The 19,740-nt window shown below is 37.4% G+C and overlaps 1 protein-coding gene across 5 annotated transcripts in view; it reads right to left on the reverse strand.

The window, feature by feature from the left end:
- Positions 1-5,783: 5,783 nt before the first annotated feature.
- The window catches only part of FBXO30 (F-box protein 30), a 28,222-nt gene continuing 14,265 nt past the window's right edge, over positions 5,784-19,740 (reverse strand). For 3 of the 5 annotated variants that reach the window (XM_065543538.2, XM_005552066.5, XM_045391394.3), the window contains exon 3: positions 16,644-18,818. In XM_065543538.2, coding sequence (XP_065399610.1) covers positions 18,615-18,818 — 204 coding nt within the window. In that variant the 3' untranslated portion in view covers positions 16,644-18,614. Of the gene's footprint in view, positions 7,426-16,643; positions 18,819-19,740 lie in introns of those variants that run through there. The other 2 variants (XM_074037198.1, XM_045391395.3) reach the window with 1 other exon arrangement.

Genomic DNA, 19,740 nt, shown 5'->3' on the forward strand with positions numbered 1-19,740 from the left:
TTTCTCACAGTGCTGAAGGCTAGGAAGTCCAAGATCAAGGTTAAATAGGCAGATTTGGTTGTCTGGTGAATGGTGTATCCTTCAGAAAGGAGAAATGCTGTGTCTTTAGATGGTGGAGTTAAGTGAGTCAAATGCTAAACAAAGTCTTTTTTTTTTTTAAGATCTTAATCCCACTCATGAGGAAGCAGCTCTCATGACTTAAATCACCTCTTAAAGGCCCCACTTCTTAACCCTTTTCCTGTTTGCTCTGAGAATACTCACCAGTGGTGCTAGCAGCTGTAGCATATACCCTGAGATAACTTTGCTATGAAATATCTCACTCTTATTATTATTTTCGCATTGCTCTAGTATATCGACTTTGGAAACACAAGACATCATTCTATTTATAGCATTCTACATTTAGTAGTGGTATTTTCATTTATAAAATACAGTTATTTTCATTCACTGAAAATGTCAAATCCTAGAAAATGTAGCATTTCTACATGTGATGTTAACATCATTCTGAACAGTTGTTGGCCAAGGATTCATTTGATGAATCTAATTTTTCTGAAATAGATGATTCTGATGATCAAGTCAAGTCTGATGTTACTTCTGTTTAGAAATAACACCAGCCAAGAACAGTTTTTATATTTTATTTTCACATTGGAAAATCAGTCAGTTTTGCTGCAGCCTCAAAGAACATGTTTATATAAAATTAAATGAGTGCTGGCCATGAGCTGCATTTTAAAAATTCTAAACAGGAAAAGGGTTAATACTACCTAATTGGCATTCCTGAATTTTAGAGGGGACACATCCAAACCACAGGGGTGAAATGCCATTTGGTAAATTCTAGCTCATTTACCAAATAACTCAAAAAGCTGCTAGTTTTGATTAGGGTCCAGATTAGGAGAAGGCTCTGCAACAGGTCTAGGGTGCTGTGCAAGCTGCTCTGCCACTTGGGCCATATGACCTAGCAGCTCCAAGTGTACCTGAGGTGTCAGTGGCAGATAGGGATAATGTTTGCAGCCTTTGGCAGGCTTCCATAGGTGATTTGCAACAGAGGCCTTTAGGATTTTGGAGCACTGCCCTGCCGTCATCCACAAATAACTACTTTCTTTTTGAGAGACAGCTCTTGGTCTGCCACTGAGTCTTATTAGAAGCTGAAAGCTTGACCATAGGCCACCAAGTTACCATGTGACCCAAGATCCCTATTATGAACTGGATGTTATCTGATCCACCAAGACATAAAGTTGGGCATGCACAGCAGCACTTCATCATCAATGTAAGTGGTATATACATGATCAAACCCAGGCAGGTCCTGAAGGCACAAGTAAGGTCCATGAAGAGGTGGCTGGCACAAATGTCCGTGGTTTCTGCTGTTGCTACAATGGCTCCTCTTCTCAGCCTGCAGCTGTAACCTCATGGGAAGTTTGCTATGATCAGTTGATGGGAAGAGAAGACTCAGGCCTGGTTAATAGATAGTTCTGAACAATATGTGGGTACTACTGACAGTAGACAGCTAGCTGCAGCTCTACAGCCCCTTTCTAAGATGTCTCTGAAAGTCCAGAGGTGAAGGAGTATCTTTTTAGAGGGGTAAACTTTGGGCACTGCCCCTGGTCGTGCACCTTGTGTGGAAGGAGAAAGGGACAGATGTGTGATTATATATCAATTCATGGGCTGTAGTCAGCGGCTTGGCTGGATGGTCAAGGACTTGGAAGAAACATGGTGAAAAACCAGTGACAAAAGAAATATGATGAAGAGGTATGTGGATAGGCATTTTTAAATGGGCAAAGGACATAAAGATATTTGTGTCCCATGTGAATACTCACCAAAGGATGACCTCAGTAGAGAATTGTAAAAAACAAGTAGATAGGATGACCCAGTCTTTAGATGCCAATCAGTCTTTTTCCCCAGTCATCCCTGTAATTGTCCAACAGATTCATGAACAAAGTGGTCATGGTGGCAGGAATGGAAGTTAGCATAGGATCAGTAACATACACTTCCACTCACAAAGGCCAGCCTGGTCATGGCTACTGCTGGTGCCCAATCTGCCAGCCCTGGAGGCCAACACTGAGCCACTGATATGGTGTTGTTCCCTGGGGTAATTAGCCAAGCATATTGTGGCATAGCAGGTTGATTACATTAGACCTAATAGACACTTACTAAAGGTATGCATTTGTCTTCTTTGCATGCAATATTCTGTTAAAACTATCATCTGTGGACTTATAGAATGCTTATATAGATATATCCTATTAGTTATATTTATTTATATTAGTGTATACACACACACACACACTAAGGGGAGTTTATTAAGTATTAACTTACACTATCACAAGGTCCCACAATAGGCTGTCTGCAAGCTTGAGAAGCAAGAAGAGCCAGTCTGAGTCTCCCAACTGAAGAACTTGGAGTCCGATGTTTGAGGGCGGGAAGCATCCAGTATGGGAGAAAGATATAGGCTGGGAGGCTAGGCCAGTCTCACTCTTTTCACATTATTCTGCCTGCTTTATATTTGCTGGCAGCTGATTAGATTGTGCCCACCAGATTAAGGATGGATTTGCCTTCCCCAGCCCACTGACTCAAATATTAATCTCTTTTGGCAATACCCTCATAGATATACCCAGGATTAATACTTTGAATCCTTCAATCCAATCAAGTTGACACTTAGTATTAACCATCACAAGTCCACCCCTTGTCAACGTGAACCCATACACATCTCCTGAGATCATACATAATATTCAAAAAAAGACAACAATAAGGTCATAATTACACCTAACATAATACAACTATCCTTTGTACAACCGGAAACATACCAATCCCCAACCCAAATACTATTACATAAAGTTAACAATACTTAAATGCTGATATGAAATCAATAAATCTTATGTCATATGATAAAGGAAAAGGAAATAAAACAAGATATTTTCTTAATACAAGTGTATACAGGCACAAACATGTTTTTAACAAAAGAAGAAGGAAATCCTCATGGTAGCTACAGTCCTCATTTCTGCAGCTGGTCATGTGGTCATAGCTGGTATTGATGACTACCTTCTTCTACTACTCATTCTGTATTCCCTTTGCCTTCAGTAAGCACCTCAGCAGATCATGGTTTTTTTATCCTGGTGGGGCGACCCAAACTTTCATTCCTGAGGGGTCTGGGCCACTTGTAGTCCTGCCTGAATTGGTCTACTGTAGTTTCCCATTGACCTTAATTACAGGGCATGGTAATACTAAAAGATGCCCTAATGGATCTCCTGTATCCCATGCATACCTTTCTTACCTCTGTTGTGGAGTAGTAGACTGATTTCATCTTGATAGTCTGGGTCAGTCACCCCAGCCAACACTGTAACTTAGCCTGTTGACTTAAAGGTAGGAGGAACCCAAAGTGTCCAGGTGGCAATCTTAACTTCCAGTTTAAATCATTCTTGTGTCTCCTGGTGGCAGTGTTTCCCTTTTGAAACTAAGATTTCTAGACCAGCAGAATGTAATGTCACAGGAACAGGAAGCAAAAACTTTGCTAGTGGATCACTAAGGGTGATGGTGAGTGGTGCCACTTCCACTCTTATCCATAGTCATGGTATCTCACACAGCATTGCTTCTGACCAAGAAACTCACCTCATAGAGAAAGGAGTGCAGCAATGAGCTCATGCTCATTGAATTAATTTATCTTATCGTGTTCTCCATCATCTTGAAGCAAATGTCTTGATAAAATGGTGAAATGGCCTTTTACAGTACCAACTAGATGATAACACTTTGCAAGACTGGAGCAATGTTCTCCAGCAGACCACAATTGCTCCAAATCAACACCAGGAATATGGTACCCTTTCTTCCATAGCCAGGATTCATGGATCCAGGAATCAAGGGGTGAAGATAGGTGTGGCACTATCCACCATTACCCCTAGTGACACACTAGCAAAATTTTTGCTTCCTATTCCCACAACTTCAAGCTCCCCTGGCCTGGGTGTTTTAGTTCCAGAGGGATAAATGTTTCTACCAGGAGACATAACAATTCCATTGAGCTAGAAGTTAAGACTGCTATCTGCCCACTTTGGGCTCTTCATGCCTGAGTCAGCAGGCTAAGAGAAGAGTAACAGTGTTGGCTGGGGTGACTGATCTGGACTATTGAGGAGAAATTGGACTGTTATTCTACCATGGGGGTAAAGAAGAGTATGTCTGGAATACAAGGTATCCCTAAGGCTGTCTCTTAGTACTACCATATCCTGTGATTAAGGTCAATGGGAGTTCATTCATGATTTGGCTCTCTGTTTGTCTGTTACTGGTGTATAAGAATGCTTGTGATTTTTGCACATTAATTTTGTATCCTGAGATTTTGCTGAAGTTGCTTATCAGCTTAAGGAGATTTTGGGCTGAGACAATGGGGTTTTCTAAATATACAATCATGTCATCTGCAAACAGGGACAGTTTGACTTCTTCTTTTCCTAACTGAATACCCTTGATTTCTTTCTCTTGCCTGATTGCCCTAGCCAGAACTTCCAACACTATGTTGAATAGGAGTGGTGAGAGAGGGCATCCCTGTCTTGTGCCAGTTTTCAAAGGGAATTTTTCCAGTTTTTTCCCATTCAGTATGATATTGGCTGTGGGTTTGTCATAAATAGCTCTTATGATTTTGAGATATGTTCCATCAATACCGAATTTATTGAGAGTTTTTAGCATGAAGGGCTGTTGAATTTTGTCAAAGGGCTTTTCTGCATCTACTGAGATAATCCTGTGGTTTTCATCTTTGGTTCTGTTTATATGCTGGATTACGTTTATTGATTTGCATATGTTGAACCAGCCTTGCATCCCAGGGATGAAGCCCACTTGATCATGGTGGATAAGCTTTTTGATGTGCTGCTGGATCCGGTTTGCCAGTATTTTATTGAGGATTTTTGCACCGATGTTCATCAGGGATATTAGTCTAAAATTCTCTTTTTTTGTTGTGTCTCTGCCAGGCTTTGGTATCAGGATGATGTTGGCCTCATAAAATGAGTTAGGGAGGATTCCCTCTTTTTCTATTGATTGGAATAGTTTCAGAAGGAATGGTACCAACTCCTCCTTATACCTCTCGTAGAATTCAGCTGTGAATCCATCTGGTCCTGGACTTTTTTGGTTGGTAGGCTATTAATTATTGTCTCAATTTCAGAGCCTGTTATTGGTCTTTTCAGGGATTCAGCTTCTTCCTGGTTTAGTCTTGGGAGAGTATAAGCGTCCAGGAAATTATCCATTTCTTCTAGATTTTCTAGTTTATTTGCGTAGAGGTGTTTATAGTATTCTCTGATGGTAGTTTGTATTTCTGTGGGGTCGGTGGTGATATCCCCTTTATCAGGCAACCTACAGAATGGGAGAAAAATTTTGCAATCTACTCACCTGACAAAGGGCTAATATCCAGAACCTACAAAGAACTCAAACAAATTTACAAGAAAAAAACAAACAACTCCATCAAAAAATGGGCAAATGATATGAACAGACATTTCTCAAAAGAGGACATTCATTCAGCCAACAGACACATGAAAAAATGCTCATCATCACTGGCCATCAGAGAAATGCAAATCAAAACCACAATGAGATACCATCTCACACCAGTTAGAATGGCAATCATTAAAAAGTCAGGAAACAATAGGTGTTGGAGAGGATGTGGAGAAATAGGAACACTTTTACACTGTTGGTGGGATTGTAAACTAGTTCAACCATTATGGAAAACAGTATGGCGATTCCTCAAGGATCTAGGTCTAGAAGTACCATATGACCCAGCCATCCCATTACTGGGTATATGCCCAAAGGATTATAAATCATGCTGCTATAAAGACACATGCACACGTATGTTTATTGCGGCACTATTCACAATAGCAAAGACTTGGAATCAACCCAAATGTCCATCAGTGACAGATTGGATTAAGAAAATGTGACACATATACACCATGGAATACTATGCATCCATAAAAAAGAATGAGTTTGTGTCCTCTGTAGGGACATGGATGCAGCTGGAAACCATCATTCTCAGCAAACTATCGCAGGAGCAGAAAACCAAACAACGCATGTTCTCACTCATAGGTGGGAACTGAACAATGAGATCACTTGGACTCAGGAAGGGGAACATCACACACCGGGGCCTATCACGGGGAGGGGGGAGGGGGGAGGGATTGCATTGGGAGTTATACCTGATGTAAATGACGAGTTGATGGGTGCTGACGAGTTGATGGCTGCAGCACACCAACATGGCACAAGTAGACATATGTAACAAACCTGCACGTTATGCACATGTACCCTAGAACTTAAAGTATAATTTAAAAAAAAAAAAGTCAATGGGAAATTATCATAACCCAATCCAGGCAGGGCTGCAAATTGCTGAGACCCTACAAGAATAGAGGTTTGGGTTACTCCATCAGGTAAAGAACAATAACCAGCTAAGGTGCTTACTGCAGGCAAAGGGAATACACAACAGGTAGTAGAACAAGGTAGTTATAAATACCAGTTACAACCATGTGGCCAGTTACAGAAACAAGGGCTGTACAATCCCTATTTTGTTAAGAATAGGTTTTTGTGTGTATACACATATATGAAGCAAATATCTGTTTTCATTGCTTATCCTTTGTTATGTAACATTATATGTATTGAGCTTGTATTAGTATGAGTACTGTTAATTTTACATTATAGAATTTTAGTTATTGGATATCAGAAAAGGAGTAAACATCATGCAAGAACTTTACCTCCTCTTCTGGGGAAAGGATTCATGAGTTTTTGGTTATGCACAAGATAGTTGTATTGTTATTTAGAGATTAAGTATGATAAAGAGATGTGTATGGGTGCTAAGTTGACAAGGGACGAACTTGTAATGGTTGATTTTGGATGTCAACTTGACTGGATTAAGGGATATCCAGGTAGGTGGTATAGCATTACATATCTTCAGTGCTTCAGTAGGCATTAAGCCCATCCCTCTTCTGCTGAAAGGAAAACAAACTCAGGTGTTTTAACATTTGATTAGAATGATTGGACTGCCCTATGTATGTCCATGAGGGTGTTTCCAGTGGAGATTGGCATTTCGGTCATTGAACTGAGTAGGGATAATCTGCCATCAATGTGAGTAGGCACCATCTGATCAGCTGGGGTCTTGGATAAAACAAAAACATGGAGGAAGGGGGAATTCTTGCTCTCTCTCTCTCTTCTGGAGCTTGGGCACCCTTTATCTTCTGCCCTTGGACATCAGATCTCCCAGTTCTCTGGCTTTGGGACTCCTGGACTCATACCAGCAGTCCCGTAGGCTCTCAGGCCTTAAGCCTTATACTGAGAGTTACACCATCATCTTCCCTTCTTTGGTTGTGAAGTCTTCAAACATGATCCAGGCTACTGGACATCCTGGTCCTCCAGGCTGCTGGATCTCCTGGCTCTCCCGCTTGCAGATGGCCTATCATGCGACTTTTCAACTTCCACAATTGAGTAAGTCAATTTCTGTAGATAGATAGATAGATAGATAGATAGATAGATAGATAGATAGATATCTCTTATCAGTTCTGTCGTTCTGGAGAACCCAGACTAAAACACTAGCTTTACAGTTTGAAAAAAAGAGGCAAAAGATAGTTCTGATTTTGAATTGGCTCTAGTTTTTAACATTCAGGTAGATTAAGTGAAAATTTTCTCAACATTTATGGTAGACTTAAATAGGTATGATTCTTCTTATTCCTATACACATACTCATTTCCACTGTGACTTTGCTGTTCCTTCCATCAAAGGGTATAGAGCCTATTTCTCCACCCCCTGAATCTGGGTTTGGCCACGTGACTGCTTTGGAAAATGGGACATTAATAAATGTGATGAGCAGTGGCTTGGAAAGGGGTTGAACATAGAGGCTTACACTCTTGCTGTTCTTGTTATTCCCTGCAAATAAGCCTGGGCTAGCCTGATGGATGATGAGAGACACATGGTGTAATCATCCCCATAACCCTGGCCAACAGCCTGCCAACTGCCAGATGTGTAAGGTAGTCTTAGATCATCTAACCTCCAGCCGACCCATCAGCTGACCATGGACGTGAGCCAATTAGGAAGACATCAGCCAAGTCAGGCCAACCAGAAATGCTAAGCCAACCAATCATGAGCTAATTATACTGTTGCTTAAACAACAAACTTTTAGGATTTCATGTTATGCAGCAAAAGCTAACTGACACAACACTAAATTATTCAATCATTTTTCATTATCAGATTAACAAACCTCTATTGAATGCCTTCTGTATCAGTCCGTTTTCATGCTGCTGATAAAGACATACCCGAGGCTGAGAAGAAAAATAGGTTTAATGGACTTACAGTTCCACGTGTCTGGGGAAGCCTCACAATCATGACAGAAGGCAAGGAGGGCAAGTCATAACTTACATGTATGGCAACAGGAAAAGAGAGAATTTGTGTAGGGAAAACTCCCATTTTTAAAAGCACCAGATCTCATGAGACATATTCACTATCACGAGAACAGCATGGGAGAGACCCACCCTCATGATTCAATTACCTCCCACTGGGTCCCTCCCACAACATGTAGGAATTGTGGGAGTTAAAATTCAAGATGAGATTTGAGTGAGGACACAGCCAATCCATATCATTCCACTCCTGGTCCCTCCCAAATCTCATGTCCTCATATTTCAAAACCAATCATGCCTTCCCAGCCATCCCACAAAGTCTCAACTCATTTCAGCATTAACTCAAAAGGCCAAAGTCCAAAGCCTCATCTGAGACAAGGCAAGTCCCTTCCACCTATGAGCCAGTAAAATCAAAAGCAAGTTAATCACTTTCTAGCTGAAATGGGGGTACAGACATTGGATAAATACACCCATTGCAAATGGGAGAAACTGGCCAAAACAAAGGGCTACAGGCCCCATGCAAGTCCAAAATCAGTGGGGCAGTCAAATCTTAAAGTTCCAAAATGATCTCCTTTGACTCCATGTCTCACATCCAGGTCATGCCGATGCACGAATTGGATTCCCATGGTCTTGGGCAGCTCCACCCATGTGGCTTTGCAGGATATAGTCCCTCTCCTGGCTGCTTTCGTGGGCTGGCATTGTCTATGGCTTTTCCAGGTGCACAGTGCAAGCTGTCAGTGGATCCACCATTCTGGGGTCTGGAGGACGGTGACCCTTTTCTCACAGCTCCACTAAGCAGTGCTTCAGTAGGGACTCTGGGTGGGGGCTCTGATCCCACATTTCCCTTCTGCACTACCTGGCAGAGATTCTCCATGGGGGCCCTGTCCCTGCCGCAAACTTCTGCCTGGCATATCCAGGCGTTTCTGCCTCTGAAATCTAGGCAGAAGTTCCAAACCTCAATTCTCAACTTCTGTGCACCTGCAGGTCAACACCATGTGGAAGCTGCCAAGCCTTGGGGCTTTCACCCTCTGAACCAATGGCGCAAATTGTGCCTTGGCCCCTTTTAGCCATGGCTGGAGTGGCTGGCACGCAGGGCACCAAGTCCTTAGGCTGCACAGAGCAAGGACTGGGCCCAGCCCCTGAAACCATTTTTTTCCTTCTAGGCCTCCAGCCCTGTGATGGGAGGGGCTGCTGTGAAGACCTCCAACATGCCCTGGGGACATTTTCCCATTGTTTTGGGGATTAATATTCAGCTCCTCATTACTTATCCGAATTTTTGCAGCCAGCTTGAATTTCTCTACAGAAAATGGAATTTTATTTTCTATTACATTATCAGGCTGCACATTTTCCAAACTTTTATGCTCTGCTTACCTTACAAAACTAAATGCCTTTAACAGCACCCAAGTCACTTCTTGAATGCTTTGCTGCTTAGAAATTTCTTCCACCAGATACCCTAAATCATCTCTCACAAGTTCAAAGTTCCACAAATCTTTAGGCCAGGGGCAAAATGCCACCAGTCTCTTTGCTAAAACATAACAAGAGCCATTTTTCCTCCAGTTCCCAATAAGTTCCTCATCTCCATCTGAGACCACCTCAGCCTGGATTTCATTGTCCATATCATTATCAGCATTTTGGTCAAAGCCATTCTTCAAGTTTCTAGGATGTTCCAAACTTTCCCATATTTTCCTGTCTTCTGAGCCCTCCAAACTGTTCCAACTTCTGCCTGTTACCCATTTCCAAAGTCACTTAACACATTTTTGGATATCTTTTCAGCAGCATCTCACTCTACTGATACCAATTTACTGTATTAGTCCATTTTCATGCTATTGATAAAGATATATCTGAGACTGGGAAGAAAAATAGGCTTGATGGAGTTACAGTTCCACGTTGCTGGGGAAGCCTCACAATCATGGTGGAAGGCAAGGAGGAGCAAGTCACGTCTTACATGGATGGCAGCAGGCAAAGAGAGGAGTGCATGCAGGGAAACCGTTTTTAAAACCATCAGATCTCATGAGACTTATTCACTATCATGAGAACAGCATGGCAAAGACCTGCCCCCATGATTCAATTACCCCCCAGCAGGTCCCTCTCATAACATGTGGGAATTGTGGAGTTACAATTCAAGACAAGATTTGGTGGGAACACAGCCAAACCATATCACTGTATGTTTGTAAGACCCTCAGCTAGGAACAGGGATGCAAAGCTACATAAGATATGGTTTCTACCTAGATGGCCCCATAATTATAGTATATAGATACCAGCAAATAGCTAATGGCAGTGCAGTATGATTATACTGGAAAATGGTATGATTTTAAAACAAAAGAAATCCAAACTGGGAACATAGATAAAAGATGATTATCCACTGGAGATGATCTAGGTAAAAAGCAGATGAGATCAGAATTGAATCTTCACCAATGAACAAGAAAGTTAGGGGAGAACATTCTAGGCAAAAGAAGTAGTGTATGTAAAGCCTCACAGACATTGAAGGATATGAAGTGTTTGGGAAATAGTTAGTAATACAATGCAGCAGAAACGTAGAGTGTAAAGTGATGGAATAAGAGAAGGTAGATGATTAAGGAAAGTCAAGTCAAATAACCTATTTGGTGAGAAGTCCTGTTGTAGAAGTAGCAAAATATTAAGAAGAAATTAGTAAGGTAAAAAAATCATAACAAATGTGTTAGTGTATGAATTATCACAACTATTACCTTCTCATTTTCTTTGATTTTGGACTCTTGCAGTGTGTAAGTAAAGCCACTGTACTGCTACTTGTCTATGTTTATCACCTTATCAACCTCATTCTGTTAAGTTCTTTAATTATACTTATTGTTGTTCAACTTGAAGCATACACAACCTTTCACATATATACCCCCAACTATATGAGAGGCACTGTTATCTGCAAAGCAATTTAATTTTCTTTACAGATTGATTTGAACCAACAGTATGAAGCTGGCTCCTTAAAACAATGGAAAATAATTGGTTTAAAGTGATTCAAAAATACTCCCTTCCCAAAGTCATGAAAGTAGTAACACATTCCTTAAGTAGCAGACTACTTATGATCATGTGTGCTTTACTGCGCTGAAGAACATCTCTTTAAGATGTTTGAAGAATTATGAGAAGAACCACTTAAAGTGATTCTATGCGTAAGCCTCCCCTCCTCTGAAACTTGTCCGTTTGTCCATGTGTCTGGCATAGTTACTAGATGACGAAAGAAAAAACAAGAAAAAAAGAAATTACCTGTGAAACTTTCAAGCATGAAATAACCTTCCAGAGCCAAGCCTACACATTACCTGGCATGAGTGTTCAATAAATGCCTGTTAAATGAATGACACACCGATAACCTCAGCTTCAATTTCTCCAAATATAAAATGAGAAACTAAATGATCATTAGAGTTCCTACCAATCTTAAGATTCAAATAGTTTTTTTCCCCACAAGACAATACAAAAGCATAAAAATGTACACATCAGTACAATTTATTTAGTCTTACTCTAATACAAGTTGCATTTGTTCTTTAAAAGAAACAAAGTATAAAACTATAAAAAAAAATCACCTTGAAAATTACACAATTTTTTTTCAAAGCATGATTTTAAAATCACATCTTTAAAAAGTATGTTTGAGATGTGCCACAAGGAATCATAAAAATTTTCAAAAGATAAAACATAAACATTGACACAGAAGTCAATTACTCAGTCACAGAAGTATTAAATATAAGGAAATTTTGATGAATTACAGCTTTATTTCTGCTGCTGTCAGGGGTACTTCTAAGATGGGATTCACAAATTTTACGAGAACTTTAAGCTGAATAGATTTGTCATGTTACTAATGCTATAAATTAATTCTAAACCATGGTTGGGCATTTCACAAACGTTGAGAACACTAGTTTTTGGCTTTGGTAATGACTGCAAATACTAAATTCTTTTCTTTTTAATTGTAATAACATATACATCAAATACACCATTTTAAAGTATACAATTCAGTGGCATTTTGGCACATTCACAATATTATGCAACTATCCCCACTATCTTGTTCTACAATATTTTCATCAATCCAAAAGAAAACCCCATACCCATGAAGCAGTCACTCCCCCTCCCCCAGCAACCATGAATCTGATTTATCTCTATGAATTTACCTATTCTGAATATTTCATATAAATGAAATCATATAAGATGTAGCCTTTTGTGTCTAGCTTCATTCACTTAGGTTTTTTATCCTCCAAAGAATATCACATCTTTCTGCATTTAAGGTAACAACATTTATGTAAATCATGAGAAAAGGAAGCTAAATGACATCTGAGGTAAGTGAATCTGTGCAATGACCTTTCAGAATGCAGTTAAAAGTTTTCAATACTGACTGGTATTCAAACATTGATCAAATGAACAATACTACTTTAACATTTTAAGTGCAAATAAAAATCTTTAGAATTCATGTCCACCGAATTATTGGCCATTCAGAGTAACTTATTTCATATGTCATGGCTGTCATGACAAAGCTATTGGAATGTTGTAGGGACCAACACTGTTCTTTCCATATTTTATTTAAAATACAGATTTTTTAAAAAGTCATCAATTGATATAAAAGACATCCAGATGACATAATTATTCATTGGGTAATTTTACTCTTGAGCAGATACAGTGCCCATTATTTCCATGGTTTGGTTTCTTTCAATCAAATAACATGGTTAAACCTGAATGCTGATACTTGTTAGATTCAGCAAGACTTGCTGATTTTTGAAGAAAAAAATGAAAAAAAATTTGTTTCTTCATGGGTGAGCTGAGAGAGACTTTAAAACAAGTGTGGTAAGTTACTTAAATCTAAAACTACTGACCAAAATGACTAAATTCAGGGTCACCTCACCAGGAAACTGAAGTCATGGGATAAAGAAGCAATAATGACAATATAGAAAGGAGGATTTCAACAGAAAAAAAATATATATTCTAGGACAGCAGAGTGCAGGACCCCTTTTTTTTCAACTTAAATCTTTTGAATATTAACAAATTGTTACTGTTCTTATGTCATCAGACTTTAAAACTTATTCACTATCATGAGACTAGCATGGGAAAGACCTGCCCCGTGATTCAATTACCTCCCAGCAGGTCCCTCTCATAACATGTGGGAATTGTGGAGTTACAATTCAAGACAAGATTTGGTGGGAACACAGCCAAACCATATCACTGTATGTTTGTAAGACCCTCAGCTAGGAACAGGGATGCAAAGCCACATAAGATATGGTTTCTACCTAGATGGCCCCATAATTATAGTATATAGATACCAGCAAATAGCTAATGGCAGTGCAGTATGATTATACTGTAAAATGGTATGATTTTAAAACAAAATATAACAATGTTACTTTTTGACTGTAAGGGGTATTAAAAAGCTAACTCTAGTCAGTTTCTCTGTCAAACAATAAACAAATATATCAACCTATTTGCCTTACATCTGAGAAAGAAAATTTCTAAAAATTTGTATTAGAAAACGGTAGAAATTAAATCTGATGAATTTACCTTTGTTAGGAGTAACTGACCTGATTAATTGGTTTTGAGAGTTCAACACAAATGCAGTTTTATTACTTTCAAACACACGAACTATTAACCACCACAAGAACTAGCTACGTATTGAAGAACCATTCCCTAATATTTGCATACAAATGGGTTAATGATTTTGGAGATGTTTAAATTTTTACCCAGTATGTGCCTTATGTTGTCAGTTCACTTCAGAAATGTTTTCTTCATAGTAAAAGACAGAAGCATATCAAAAAGATTGAAAATTATTTTTAAAAAAGGACTTTGCATCAATGAATTTTTACTATATTTCTATACAGCATGTTCATGAATCTTCCTTATAACCCATTTCTTTGTAGTTTATTAATGAAAAGTCACTGTCCACATAATACACTGAAATATAAAACAATCTGAATACAAAATGCCAGTTTTGAAATGTGCTAAGGTAACAAAGCACCTCAAGATGTATCGCCATTAATACATCTCAAGGTGTACTGGCCAATTATGAAGATTATATATGTCAAATAAACATATGTATAAGCAATTTATTTAAAAAGTTTAATCATAGATGCAATAACCTATTTGTAAAATTCAGCAAGAGACCCTAATTTCACAAAGTTTTCAGAGCAACATACCACACCTGGTTAGTTTGTTTCCTTTTGGTATTGCCCCAAAATGCTTTCCAAAGCAGTAAGAATCAAATATCCTAGACAACATTTTCCAAATTTCCTTACATCTAAATGTCTCTTTTCTTCCTGCATTTGTAAAGTGAAAAAGTGATCCATGTAAGGACATAATTCTCTCTCAAATATCCTGGTACACTAATCACTGCCTAAATTTTGAGTACCTGTTTTCTCATCCATAAAATTCAAATTTGAAAGGTTTTATCTCTTGATCTCACTTTAATCTTTTAAATAAAGGGAATAATTATGTAAAAGATAAGCAAACCATCTTTCCTTTCCCCTTATTTAGAAAGGACTTCATTAGAGTTGATCTTTTCTGAATTCAAACTTTGCTTTTTTGGAAATCAGATAAATCCTGTCAAACCCCATTATTAAATTATCTTAAACACCATGAAACAAGTCACTGATGAGTTGATAAAGGTATAACTAATATTCTCTGCTTCCTAGACCTTATGAGCATCTTAAGTAAGACTACTTACAGCAACATTTAGATAACCAGTCAAACACCTATCAGAGAAATTATTTCCATCAAAAGTTTGTCCAGAGAATAAGGGCCAATTGCTTTCTTTCTACTGCACTTCTAAACAACCAACTCTGTAAGCTCCAATCACAATCACAACACCAATGTGGCATGTCATGCACAAAACAAACACATTTTAAAATATTTGAATAATTTTTCCTTAGGAAATTTTAAAATTAATAAACCTCATGTCTTTTCAGGTTGGGATGCAAAACATGAAGAAATCTCTTTTGCTTCCAAACACCTAAAAACTAGTCAAATCTCCACAGGTAAAACTGTTATCAATATAGTAACATAAGCTACCATATCTTCAAGGGATATGGAAGTTTTGCTGAAAATCCTATTACCATCAACATTACTAAGATCCCAACATCCAGTGTTAAAGGACAGATATAAATAGCAACAACATTGATGAGATAGGCAGCACAGAGTCAAAAAGATCAGAAAAGGTTCTATACTACTATAAACAAGAGATTCAATCTTTCATAACATCATATTGATAGGGTTGAAAAGATCCCTAAAAATATTTTTGTAGGATTTAATCCAATATTTGTCTACTTCTACTCTACCCTATAATCTGAATATGTTCACGACTCTACACAACCACTAAACAAGAGAATGAGATGACTAGGCTAAATGTTACTGCTAATAAACTAAAATTTGCACTGCAATTTACCTTGAACAGAAGAAACACTAGTAAAATTTTAAATACTAGTAAAGACTAATTTAAAGAATACAAGTCCAACAACTACAGTACCCAGTGTATTTTGTCATATGGCTGTAAAATTGAGACAACATATATAGTTTAACCATTAATAAATTACCATTACTCTCAATTTTTGATTACACATATATTTATACAAACACACACAGGTACACACATATATCCACTCCAGTAATGCACCAGAGTGTAGCTGACATGACTCAGGCTTCCCTCTAAGTTCTAACACTTTACTGTGCATTAGAATCACCTGGAGATCTTGTTAAAACAGATTCCTGGGTCCCACCCCAGAGTTCCTGATTCACTAAGTCTGGAGAGAAGCCTAATAATCTGCATTTCTAACAAATTTCTAGGTGTTGATGTTCCTGCTAGTCCAAGGACCACACTTTAGGAACCACTGCTGTAAGATCTGTGAGTCTCAAAATCTAGTAAAAAAGAGTGAGAAAGGGAGAAAAAGGAAAAGGGAGAGGGAGAGAGGGAGAAAGATTAAGCTAACAGGCAGTATTGGGGAAGGAGGCAGAGGAAAAAAGTGAATTCAAATACTTCCCTCCATCCCAATGCTTGCCTTTTACCTTGCTATTTAGCAAAGACTAACGAATCAATGATGACTTCTCAAAGTACAATCTATTAGGCCAACATACAAACCTTTTCATACTTAAGAGGAGAGACAGATGGTTTATATGACTTTTAGAGATATAACCATGCTAGAAACTCTTCCGCCTTTCAGTGAACTTAGGTGGTATTACTTTCGAGACACTGAATGATCAGAGAAAGCTAAGTAATGAGTGTCTCATATTTTTAAAAAATTAAGGTTCACTAGTAAAACATGTGTGAGCAATGATAATCAACAACTACCATAACATGCAGAAAATCCACACTACAGAAACAATATGATTGTGTTGGAATTTGTCAAACAAGTATTAAAATTTTATTTAAATGAACCTTTTTAAGTTATTGAGCCATGTTAAGGGAAAATATTAATTTTATTAGAACTTGAACAAATGTTTCACAAAGAAAACATTTTAACAAAATGGTATGGTGGCATAACAATAACAAAAAAGAGAACAGCAAAATGTGTAAAAGAAATATAAGGTGGAAAATTATTAAATATCTCATAATCCAGTGTGGAAATAAGAAGTCTAAATTTAAAAACAATGAATTTTAAAAAGCATAACTATAAAACAAAAGTTAATGCTTGTGCTATCCTAACCACAGACACATTCTTCAGCAAAACTTTAAAAGGCAGAGTTATATTTTATGGTATTTAATATATTTTTTCTGTTTTTTTCACAGAAATACAGATTGCTTATTCAATCTCACAGTTGAAAAAGAAATTTTAAGCACTGAGAAATAAGTATTCTACTATTTAAAATGACTGGTGAGACAAAACAATTGATTAGTCTTTAATGCTGTATTTTTCAACTGTACTAAGGACTTGACCCAACCAAAACAAATCTTAAGCTTCGGAACTCTCTAATGCCCAAGGAACGCCTCTGCCTGATTGCCATATATGGGAATCAAGAACCTAGTAATCATAGAGCACTCTCAGGGACAAATGTAGGAAGAGAGGACACAACAGAGTTTTCACAATTTTAACAAGCAATCTGTCACCATTTCAGACTACCAAATGCTAAAGACAAATTGTTTAAGTATATATCCCCACCTTTGCAATTTATATCTAAACACTGATATATTCATTTTTTAAGCAGACCACATCAGGTTAATAATGGTATAAATCAATTTGAAAACTATAATAAACTACTTCAAGAATAGGTATATTTTTCCATTATACCTTGACCATTACGCAAAGATGCAATTCTTACTTTCTTGGTAGTGAAGCCTATGGGAAATTAACTTGGAAATGTTTCAAAGAGATTGTCAACCAAAACACATTTCTACATGATTGTCATTTTAAAAGATAACAAATTTCATGTTTTTAAATGTCTTAAAACAACACAGTTGTAATGTTTATAAACATCAAAAGGCAAAAATTTAATAGTTAAGCCCTTTGCATTCTGAATATTTGAAATTTATACAATATGCCCAATTCAAACTTAAAATGAGGTATATTTTCTTTTAAAACATTAGATATCCAGCAAATATGTAATACCAGGAGCAGTTTCAAATTACAGTATATTCACAGGCTTGCTTTTTGTTTGCTTGTTTTTGCATTGTCCTGTCATATAACACACTGCGATGAGTCTTTGGATGTGGCATCTAACAAAAAAGAAAGCTGCACATGGTCACTCTCTGTGTTGAATTGTAAGTATATGAGATTAAAAACATCTTTGTGGATTATTTTTAAAACATGATAAACTGCATTACCAAACTTTAATTACGATTTTACATATGCAAGTATATATTAGAGATCATCTGTGCATTAACAATTGTATAGGGAAGCACTAAAAAACAAAAACATTATAATGATCTTATGGCAGTGCTTAAGAAATTGAGAATATTTTTATATGAAAAACCTATGCTGTAAAAAATCTGAGTCAAAGTTTTGCTTTTTGATTGCATGGGTTGCAACCCACAGAAAACAAGGAATAAATTGGTCAGGATATTTTTAGTTTAAGAAGCAAAAATTTAGGAACCAAAATATGCACACCACTGAAAATACTAATTCTTAAAATTATGCGGCTAAAAATTAAATCACCCTGTCCAGCAAGTTCCAAAAATTTCACACATTTCAAACATTAAGGCAACTTTTTCCAACTAAACAGTACTTTATAAAAATAGATGTCACTTCAAAACATTATATACATAGTGACAATAAATTTAGCTAGTTGTAATATTTAATACATTAATAAAGTTTCACATATTACAAAGAAATTATACTAGGTGCTTGCATATATGTGCAAGTAAAATTACAACTTTTAAAGTACGGGTTTTAAAACTGAGCGTAGTGAACGTCCTTCTTTAGTGAGTTCTCGTGTCACACACATACATGGCAAAGGGATTGCTTCCTCCCGTTTCTCGACAACATTGTAACTGCATTTCTTCAAGTGGTCGGCCATGCTTAGGATGTCAGCAAATTTCCATTCATTAACAGAACAAAATGCAGTACTAAATCGCCATACCTACAAGAAAATTCTACTTTAGATTTAAACAAGTCAATCTGTAGAGAATCAAAACACACTTTTTGCTCCTACTGCGTACATTTCTGCTATTGCAGAAGCATCCAATATAAAGTTTCAAATAGCTATAAAATTAAAAATTGGCAAATCCTTTTGGATACAAATATATCTGTCAAATATTTACAAGGTAAATCACTTCTATGACATTATGACTTCAATAAATTTAAAAACAATAAAAGACAAAACTCAGTATTAAAAATCACACCCCAATCTGGCTTACCAAATGATTTTTATAAAATTAAAACTGCACAAATTCAGAGCCATTTCCTAAAATATTATGTACTGCACACCATTCTTTCATACTCTCCGACTGGCTATCTAGAACTAACCACACTCTGGAGATACAATGCAAGTGTTTTTCTTTTTTTCTCCATATTTTTCTCTCCCATTCCTATTTATACTATCAGTACTAAAAAATACCTTAGAATAATGTATGCCAAGGCAAGCTTATTTTCCTGCTGTTCACAAGTACTAAAGGTGCTTAATAATATTCAAGTACTTCGATTTGTTCAAAATCGCTCTGAAATTTTATATAAAAATAATATTTGTAAAGTGGATCCTATTTTAGTTCGTATCATTGTAAAACATGTTTCTAGGCAAAATATTCACCTGCCATCCCTATTCATGTCTGTAGGTAAAAATATTGGCTTCTTCCCCTTTTGTCCCCTCAACAGCTCTAGGCCCTAAAGCACTGTCAAATTATTAGTCCAGTAAAGACTGTGCCCCATGCCCCTCATCTTTACAAATGAAACATATAGCTACCTGAACTAGTAACAAGCATGAATGCAGAGCAGGACAGACCTAGATAACAAGCATGAATGGGGCAGGACAGGCCTAGGCATCCCTGCTAAGTGTATCAACAGGC

Source organism: Macaca fascicularis, chromosome 4 (assembly GCF_037993035.2).
Source record: "Macaca fascicularis isolate 582-1 chromosome 4, T2T-MFA8v1.1".
NCBI lineage: Eukaryota > Metazoa > Chordata > Mammalia > Primates > Cercopithecidae > Macaca > Macaca fascicularis.